Here is a 10443-nt window from a genome sequence, read left to right on the forward strand (position 1 = left end):
GGGAGAGACCCAACAGCCACATTGAGAATAGCTGTATGGAAACAATCTATTGCCACCAAAGATAGGAAGAAAGTCCAGGAGAAAACAGGAGGCCCTCTTTGAATTACACCAATTGTCACAGTTAAAGAAATAAAAGATCTTAGGCAAACGTTTGAGATTGAAACAGGGTACGGAGATGTAAATGCCTGGATAGAATGGGTCAAATATACTGTCCAGAGTCTCAACCATAACAATTGCTATGCTTGTGCCTTGGGACAACCAATTGCCCAGATAGTGCCCTTCCCATTGGGGTGGACCAAGGATTCCCAGGGGATGTCATGTATGATTGCACTGTACCAAGAAAAGACTGCCTGGGGAAATTAAGCCTGTAAGTCTCTCCCTTTGCTGTTCCCTTCCTTGCGTGATGGCAATATCAGGGTTCCCCCTACATTCTCTTGCCTCTCACGGCAGGGTGTGAGTGCTACCTGGCATCTAGGAGAATTTGCCTTGTGCATGAGGACCTTGAATGCTACCAAGGACTTGATGGGAAACTGCTCAAGACTTGAGATCCCCAGGGCAGATCTCTGGTGGTACTGTGGAGGGAAGATCTTACGGTCCACCCTACCATCTAATTGGGGAGGCACTTGTGCACTTGTTCAATAGCTATACCCTTCACCCTGGCATTTGAAAGAGAAACATCACAGATATCCAGAAGAAGTAAAAGAAGCTTAGGAGTATCATTCGATGATAGAGGGTACACAGACTCTATTGTGGTGCCTAGAGGAGCTCCCGATGAACAGAAAGCCAGGAATCAAATTGCTGCAGGGTTTGAGTCACTGTTCTGGTGGGTAACAATCAATAAGAATGTGGATTGGATTAATTATATTTATTATGATCATCAGAGATTCATAAATTATACAAGGGATGCGATAAGAGGAATCGCTGAACTAGATGCCCCCAGCAAAATGGCTTAGGAAAACAGAATAGCATTAGATATGATGCTCACGGAGAAAGGAGGTGTGTGATACTGAGCAACCGTTGTTACACTTCTATACCCAACAATACCACCCCAGATGGCACAGTAAGTAGAGCATTGCAAGGGCTTACCACCCTTGCCAGTGAATAGGCAGAAAACTCAGGAACAGACACTTCCATCACAGGATGGTTGGAATCTTGGTTTGGTAAATGGAAAGGGATGGTAGTGTCCATATTCACATCCTTGATCATAGTAGCAGGAGTTTTGACAGCCGTTGGTTGTTGCATTATTCCCTGTGTAAAAGGAGTAGTACAGGGGTTAATTGAAACAAATGACCATGGAGCCACCACCTTACTCAGATAAGGTGATGATATTAGAGGAGATGGAAAGCAAAGAAGGTGAAGAAGAGGAAGATATCTACCAAATTACACCTTTGAGGAAAGTTTTGCAAAAATCAACATTTTATAAAGAAGAAAAGGGGGAAACTGTGGGAATAGAAGTGTTGTTTTTGCAGTTACATTGTTTAGAGTGAAGGAATGTAGTATTGAGATATGCTTGCAGTGATAAGAAAACTTAGCAGGCGACCTTGTAAAATGCAGACAACCAGACTCCTTAGAGCAATTAGGTGAAAATCATGGTCTCAGACAGAGCCAGATAAGCGAAGAAACATTACCACTTCAAACGGTAAAAAAGTCAAAAGAAATTTGAAATTTAACAGGCCTGCAACTGAAGGCCATGTATTGTCTGTGAAGCATCAGATAGGCTGTGAACCTTGATTACCCAGTCAATGGGGAAACAGGGGAGGGTCCCGGTCGTGGAGAAAGAAAGTATATAAACTGTACTATGTGACTAGTAGGCACACTAATGCTTGTGGGATGCCTGCCATTGCAATCATAAATACAATTGGTACTTCACTGAGATCCTCACCTGAGCCTAACTTATTGGCTACAGAGTGTTTCTCACAGTAAGAAACAAAGATGAGAACTAAAACACCTTCCCTCAACCTACCCATTCTTCCTAAGCTCAACTTCGCTCCTACTTTCCCAGCCATTCTACTTCTACCACTGTTACAGGGGAAATGTGGAATAAAGGGCTGTGTTTAGTTCATAACAGTTCATCTCCACCGCTCCTTCCTCCTCATGCTTTTCTCTTTCTCCTGAAAAAGCTCCTCTACACAGGCAGTGGTTCGTGTCTGAAGCCAGCTCCAGTGAAGACCTCTCCACGCGCTGGCAAGGAAGTACACCTGTTCCTGCACAGTCCCCACTCCAGGGGCCACAGCTCCCTTCTGGAGAACTGCTCCTGCTTGGGCCACACTCTCGCACCACGGCACTGCTCTGACATGGTTCCCCCACCCCATAGGGAAAAACCTACTCCTGTGCAGCTCCCCAATCCAGTGCCCTATGGGCCACTGTTCCCACACCCCTTGCCAGGAACCTGCTCCTGCTCAGTGGCTCCCACCAGGCAACCCCTGGTCTCTTTTCACAGAGGCCACCCCTGTTGGCCCTTGCCATGCAAACACAATACAAGTGGCAATGATAGTAATGATCACGTTTACATAAGAACGTAATTACCACTGGTCCTGGGCAACCTGTTCTAGGTGGCCCTGCTTGAGCAAGGGCACCAGACCAGATGACCTCCAGAGGTCCCCTCCAACCTAAATCATTCAGTGATTCTGTGATCATGAGTTCAAATCAGATTCAACTGATGCCTTAGGGAAACATGTAGGAACTTCACAGAATACCAGAAACTCTACTGCAACCTTTTTATCTAATAGATAAGAAACATTAAATATGAAATTTAAGATAGAATTCAAAAATTTAATCCTTCAAACTGGAAACTAGATGGTACTGATAACTTTTTTTAAAATGAAAAAGTATTTCATAGTATAGCTGTACACTGAAAAAGTGCTTCTGTTAATCTGTTTCTAATCAGCATCTTTAATAATACAAGAACATGAGGTTATTCAACTATGAAAAAAGTTATAGGCACTCTTGATCTATATTGTTTAAGCTATTCATGGCTCTTTAGATTCTGTCAGCCTTGAAGGTAAAGATTTTTTTTTAGTCTCTATTCATGCAACAGTTCCATGTGTGTTCTCTCCCCCACAACACCCTGAATCATATCACTTCTTGAATTCTTTGTAGGGGATCAAGCTGCATACAATACTTTATAACACTTGTGATATTGAAATTGGACAGTGCTGCCTGAATTAACTAAGTTTGATGGTCTTATCATTACTCTATTTTAACAGCCTTTAAGTTAGACGGACAAATGTAGTAAAGATCTTTAGGTCAAAAAGGCATTTTGTTGGGAAGCTTCAGCCAAAACATTACTAGAAACTGAAATAAGGAAAAAGCCACTAATTTGCTCATCTGAAGATACATGCATCAGGCCATGACTGGAATCTGTAAACAACAGCTTTATATTATAGCCTTTTATAGAAAAGTATCAAGTTCATTCAACACACAGTTATAAATTGTGTTCAGTAAACAAGTACTTAGTATCTACTTTATTCTATTTGTTATGAAGCTTAATTTAACGCACACCTTTCAAAATCTACACTGAGCATAGATTATTTTTTTCATAGAATGGCTCGGGTTGGAAGGGACCTTAAAGATCATCTAGTAACAACCCCCCTGCCATAGGCAGGGATGCCACCCACTAGATCAGGTTCCCTCATCTAACCTGGTCTTGAGCACCTCCAGGGACAGGGCATCCACAACCTCTCTGGGAAACCTGTTCCAGTGCCTCCCTCATCACCCTCTGTGTGAAGAATTTCCTCCTAACCTCTAATCTGAATCTCCCCGCTTTCAGTTTAAAACCATTCCCCTTTGTCCTGTCATTATCTGATTGAGCAGAGTTGCTCTCCATCTTTTTTATAAGTCCCCTTTAAGTACTGAAAGGTCACAATGAGATCACCCTGGAACCTTCTCTTCTCCAGGCTGAACAGCCACACCTCTCTCAGCCTTTCTTCATAGAAGAGGTGTTCCAGCCTTCCACAGGCTTCTCTGTGAAGCATGTTTATACAGCACTGAAATGCTGTACACATCAGTGAGCTTGCTTTCACAACACTTCTGTGGTATTTTCCTCCCTGTGTAATGGATGAAAATTACAACATAAATTAGAATCAAAACTCTAGATGCCCACTTGGAAATAATACCTATCTTTAGAAAATTAAATAATTCTGAATGGATTTTTTTCAGAGTATCTCAAAGCTCATCATCTAGGTATTAGAGTTGCAGCTGTGAATGCTCAAAAACTCTTCAGCTGGTCCTTCATAAAGAAACACACAGATAGCAACCACCTGTGAACTCTTGTCAAAGTGATTTGCCTGGCATTTCCTAGAAATTCCATAGGAAAAGCAGGAATCAATCCAACTTTTCACCACCACCACCCCCCAAAAGAAAGTCAACATCAAAAAAAATACTTTCTTTCTATAAAGCCTTGTCTCCTTGTTTACTGCCCACTTCCAAAACCAGAACAAGGGCCCTACATATGACTGCCTTCTTCTCTAAACACCATTGACAAGGCAGGGTAGGTACCACAGAGAAGATAACATGCAGCTATGTAATTTCACAGTACAGGTACACAGAGGATTGAATTAGGGTTCTCCCCATAACCTAGTGTGGTGGTTTTACTGTGCTAGGCAGCTGAACACCACAACTGCTCTCTCACTCCCCCTCCTCAGATGAGGAGGGGAAGAAGTAAAGGAAAGAACAACTCATGGACTGAGATAAGGATAATTTAATTAAAGGGAAAAAAAATAAGGAAATATTATTATTAATTAAACAATTCAACTAAAGGGGGGAAAGGGGAAGAGGGAGGGGGAAAGGGAATAGCTAAACAAAACAAGTAAAGGCTATGTGGAAGTGCAGAGGAAAGAAATTACTCTCTACCTCCCACAAATGAGCGATGCTTGACCACGTCCTTGAAGCAGGGCCTCAACGCACGTAGCCAGTGTTCGGGAGGAGGACAGACGTTTTCGCAACGAGAGCCCACCCCTCCCCTCTTCTTCCTTTTTCCACCTTTTATTGCTGAGTGTGACATCACATGGTATGGAATATCCCTTTGGTTGGTTTAGGTCAGCTGCCCTGATGATGTTTCTTTCTCATTTTTTTGCCCACCCCCTAGGAGGGTTAGAGAGAGTCCTGATGCTGCGCCACAGCTTCTCAGCAGCAGACACAACACTGGTGTGATACCGCTGCTGTTCTAGCTCCAAGTGCAGAGCACAGCACTGTATGGGCTGCTGCAGGGAAAGTTAACATCCCAGCCAGACCCAGTACACCTAGTTCTGACACATCCCAATTCTTGAGTGCTCAACTTGACAGCCTTGCTGTTCTGAGCAGCTTCTTGAATGCAGTAACATTGTTTTTATCTTACCAGTAGACACAGCAGTAGTAAGAACAAATGCATGATCCCACTGAAATAGACACTTTAAGGTATCTGAAAAGTTAATTTCTCCCTGTACTTTTCCTTTCAACAAGTACATTTCACTTATTTTGTGCGATTCATGCATTAAGTTTATTTAGCTCTTCCTAAAGTTCCTTGGAAGACCTTCCAGTAACCACTAGCTCAAATAATTATCTTATTTGTAAATGTTTCTGTCCCACTACTCCCCCCAAAAAAAAAATAATTTGATATATCAAGTTCTATAGTAGTTCTATTTCTGAAGATACTCAGAAAGGTATCAACCTTTTGCTATTAACCGTTTAAGTCTACTCTCTTTTCCCATCTCCCAACTTCTGATTCACACGGTAACTATTTCTCAACACAAAGCAAAGAAAATTGCCAAGAGCCTAATAAAAAATAAGTTCTGTCAGATACTTTAGAGCCCCGAGACATTGGAATTCAAAATTCTCCATCATTTATCTTTTCAAATACATCCTTTCTCATCACAACACTAATTCCGGCAAGAGCTAGATTACTGAATCAATCAAGCCCTATTTGTAACTTCAAGAACAAGACATTTTGACAAGAACAGGCAGCAGAGAGACACTTTGCTAACATGACTGAAGCTCACTTATCTCCTATACCTTATCCTTCCAAAAACAACTTCCATCAATTTGCAGACTGAAAGCTCTCAGCAAACCACAGATCCTACACATCAAGGTAACTTATTCTAACCCTACAACTAATTTAAAATTAACATGTTAATTGTTAAATGGGTAATAAAAGAAAATCATTAAGAAAACTCAATATGAACCATTTTCCCGTATAAAAAAGGAAAGTACAACTGTAGCTGCAGCTTTATATCTCAGTTTTGATGTGTTTTCTTCCTTTTATGTATTTAAAGATGTTTACGTTAACAATGTAACATCAGCAAAACACATTTCAACTTATCAGAAGATAACTATTTTCATTTCTAAAACGGAGTACAACTTTAAAGAAAGACTTATTCTTCAGCATTCTTGTCTGTTTCTGTTGTTGTTGCTGTTCTGTGGTTGATTCATTTTATTTTAAAGAGAGAACCAAACTTAACATTATTTCCATACTTGGATTTTTGCTGAATAAAAAGACTGAAAACAACATTATTTCCTCCTTCTGCAGGGCGGGGCGGCGGACAAAACCTAACCACCACTAGAAACAGACTCAAAATAACCTCTATCAGAAACATACTTTAAAAGAAGTATCAATAATTCTCCTCCTTTATTAAAGCATCACCCCAAACTATTTTTACCAAGTACTACAACCTTTTTTTTGCCCATTTTTGCCCAGAAAAGTTGTGGATACCTCATCCCTAGAAGTGTTTAAGGCCAGGTTGGATGGGGCAACCTGGTCTAGTGGTAGGTGTCCTTGCCCAGGGCAGGGGGGTTGGAATTAAAATTATCTTTAAGGTCCTTTCCAACCCAAATCATTCTATGATTCTATAATTTAACAGCATTTCAGAGACTCCTAAGAGTTAACACTGAGCAATTTGAGAACAACACATCATACCACTTGTGTAGCTTTAACCAGTGCAATCTAACAAGTCTATACCATGTTACACACAATACTTTAAATTACATACCATTGATATCTATCAGAGCAGCAGTTTACAGAGTACTTTCTCAAAAAAAAAAAAAAACACAAAAAAAACACAAAAAATACATTTGTTATTAATCTTCATCTTACCGTTGTTAGCCTTTGCCTCATTATCTACATCTTAATCAGTGCATCTTAATCAGAAAAGATGCAAGAGGACTTGGTAATTTCACTAGAGAAGTGTTAGCAGATTCAGGCAAGACTGATCTTTGATGCACGTGCATGCACGCACACTAGCAAAATGCAAAATAGTATAGATATACACTGAATATCCATCATACTTATTTCTTAATAGAGTATTCTCATACTCTATTTCAGCAAACTATCAACCCTCCATCTAGAAATCGGTATTACTAACACAATTCTAGTACATTGCTTTCAAAACATTAAGATTAAATAAAGATGTCTCCATTCCTTTTAAAAAGATTATTTTTATAGCTCTATAAGTTAAAATCATGTACAGAAACACGTGCTACATTTAGTTCCTAACAGGAAAAAAAAAAAAAAAACTTTTAAGAAACAAGGCATGATTTTTACAGAATATTTTATACTAGTCCAACTACCTGTAAGAAGAGATAGAAAAACAACATCAGCATATCTCTCTTTTAAGATACAGAATTAGAACAGATTACTTCTCAAGCTACCAAAATACACCTAAATAAGGCCATAAAGACTGTGCAAACTCTTTTTCTCCCAATCCAAATACCACAGCCAATTACGTGCATGAGTTGCTTCTCCACCTGCCATGCAATCTCCCCACCTTCGTTATACAAAGGCAGACCTTCCACTTCCCCTAGATGCCAGGCCACCTTCTGTGCACTGCTTCCCCTCAAGCACTGCCCTCTTGTACCTCATGCCCCACATTCCCCTCTCCACTTCCATACCCTAAGAAACTTGGGGAAGTTTTCCTCACAGGGAGTATATAATGGTAAGCCTAACTCCCCTTTCCCCCTTCACATCACGCCATTCACAATTCAAAGGACCACATCAGCAGGCCACACTGACACACACCTCCCACCCCCAGCACTCCCATACACCTTGCACTCCCCAGATTCCCTTAGGGCCATCCTTTAAACAGTAGAGTAAGAGGAGTGAAAATAAACAGCTGTCCTGTTTCCTCCCCTCTATTATTTATCTGTCCAGGGCAAAGAAAGGCCCGAACCGCAAACTAGTGAGGGACACAGACCAAGCCTATCCCAAGCTATAGCAGGCCCCTCAACCTCAGCATACACGGACCTGGCATACGCACTTACTGGCGACAGAAAAGGAACTCAGAGCCTACCCGTAACGGCCACCTCCTCCCGTCCTGTAACACTGCAAAGCTAGACCTGGCCGCCACATTCCTCCTCCTCCCACCATGGCCACTTTCCGTGACCGACTCCACAGGCCCCGCTCTCAGTGAAGGCAGCGACGCCATATTGACCCACCTCACACGGTGGCATGACAGACCCTAATGCCATACGAAGCTCAAGGACACCTCCTTCTTTCTTTCTTCCCACCACCTCCCCCCTTGGGTCTCTCACCTTCATGTCGGGACATCCTAGTTTTGAGACTGCAGCCTAGGCCCGTCCCCAGGCTCCCGCTGGGCCGTTCAGGCGTCTCCTCTCCAGCCCAGGTCCCTCCCGCCTTTCGCACTGAGCCCTAGGCACGAAAAAAACAAAAAACTTCACGAGCGGGGGGGGGGGGGGAGGGGGGGGGGGGGGGGGGGGGTGCGCAAAGAGGAGTCTGTTTCGACAGCCCCAGCCTGCTTCACTCTAACTCCCTCCCTCGCGGGGGGAGGGGGGAGGGGGTGGATCCACCAGCGGCGATTTCTTTAGCACCGCGATACAGTGAATCTTACGCCTCACCGGAACTTAACTACGCCTTCCTCTTCCGCCGCTGTAATCCACACCCCTCTTCCTTCTTCTTCCTGAGTATCCACCTCTATTTCCTCTTCTACTGCGACAGTAACAACAAACTCTTTGCACTCCTCCTCTTTCTCATCCTAGGCTCATGCTCTTCCAATTCCTTTCCTTCTTTGCCTGCTTTTTAAAATTATTTCTCTCTTTTATTCTTCATTCCTTCTCTGCCCAATAGCCACTGCCTACTGCATGCAGGAAGGAAGAGGAAATACACAGCTAATAGAAAGGAAGATGGTCACCACTAAACGTGCGGAAAAGCTGTGGGATTGAGTGTAGTTTACATATACTGGATGGGGCTCTCCCCGTGCTCCTCCAAACTAGGAAAGACTGCTGTCTCCAGGTATTCACCTGAGACACATCCTCCTCCACCATTCCAGCCTCTGACAGCTCTCTGTGTGCCACAGGAGAGAGAGGGGATTAGTCTCCCCACTCACCCCTGCTTGTAGAACACGCTACTGTACTGGTGGCGTTGAACCTTTGTGCATGCACAGATTTTTTCCTTGTCCCTTAACAAGGAGTAGCAGGAACCCAACAGCAGCCTTAAGAAGGGGGACAAGTTCAGCATGGTGTTTCATGGTACTTCCCATTGCTGCTCCTTCCCAATGTGGCTTACAAAGCCTTCTTTGTAATATGGGAGGTGCAGCAAGCAGCACTGAATCTGACACATGCTCTGATGCTTTCTGCCCCATCCCAGCTGTCTGACTCCTGCAGTGCTGGGGGTACTCTGATAAATTCTAAATAAGACGGGAAAGGAAAATGTCAGCCTGCCTGCAACGGGTGCCATATTGCCCATGTGTCGGTTTTACCTAGTTCTGATAAGACTCAGTATTTCTCCTTAGGCTGCAAGATGCTGAGAGTTGAAGAGGGGGCGACCCTGGGGCTGACTTGCGGAAAATGGACTCCACAATCAATAAGACTGTAAAGTAGGTATGTTTATTCAGTGCTGGGCAGCATGGGGGGTAGTCCCACCAAAGTTGTGCGCACCTGACATGGCAACTTGCCATGGTTATATGCAGTAAAGAGTTACATATGCATGAAGTTTCACAATATGCCTATACATATTCATAACCTGTCTTCGCTTCATATTAAAATTATTTCAATTTCCATAAACTCCTCCCATCTGTGCTTGCGCAGTGTCTCCTGGTGGTGGTCCCAGGGGGTCGTGGGGATGAAGGTTGGTGACTCTTCCTCGTCAACGCTAGTTGACCTCTTGTCTTTGCACAGACTCAGTTGCTCCTTGGCTCTTGTTCATCTGCAGGACCAGTTTCTGCCAGTTTCTTAAGACAGGCTCACACTCTTATCAAGGGACTAACCTTGGTAAGGGGCCCAAGGCTTCTTGCTTTAGTTAATTTGCACAATGCACCATAGTTAGCAAAGACACTAAGTAGCATCCTAGTTTAATGCCGTCAGCACTCTATCTCTACTTGATAAGATTCTCCTAACTCCCTCTCTCAGTCCCCCCTTTTCTAAAAAGTTAGTAAATTCTTTTACTATTTCTACTTTCAATATAGTGTTTCTCTATCTAACACTTTCAAAATATCTGTTAGACTCCAGTTTCCATCTGAG

General features: G+C 42.9%; 1 protein-coding gene across 1 annotated transcript in view; it reads right to left on the bottom strand.

Annotated features, from left to right (window-relative positions):
• LOC118159710 (E3 ubiquitin-protein ligase KCMF1-like) overlaps window positions 1-8618 on the bottom strand; it is a 94999-nt gene extending 86381 nt beyond the window's left edge. Inside the window, exon 1 of the mRNA XM_035314273.1 lies at window positions 8500-8618. Coding sequence (XP_035170164.1) covers window positions 8500-8515 — 16 coding nt within the window. The 5' untranslated portion in view covers window positions 8516-8618. The remainder of the gene's footprint in view (window positions 1-8499) is intronic.
• Window positions 8619-10443: the final 1825 nt, after the last annotated feature.

This window comes from Oxyura jamaicensis, unplaced genomic scaffold (genome assembly GCF_011077185.1).
Source record: "Oxyura jamaicensis isolate SHBP4307 breed ruddy duck unplaced genomic scaffold, BPBGC_Ojam_1.0 oxyUn_random_OJ71746, whole genome shotgun sequence".
Taxonomy (NCBI): Eukaryota; Metazoa; Chordata; class Aves; order Anseriformes; family Anatidae; genus Oxyura; species Oxyura jamaicensis.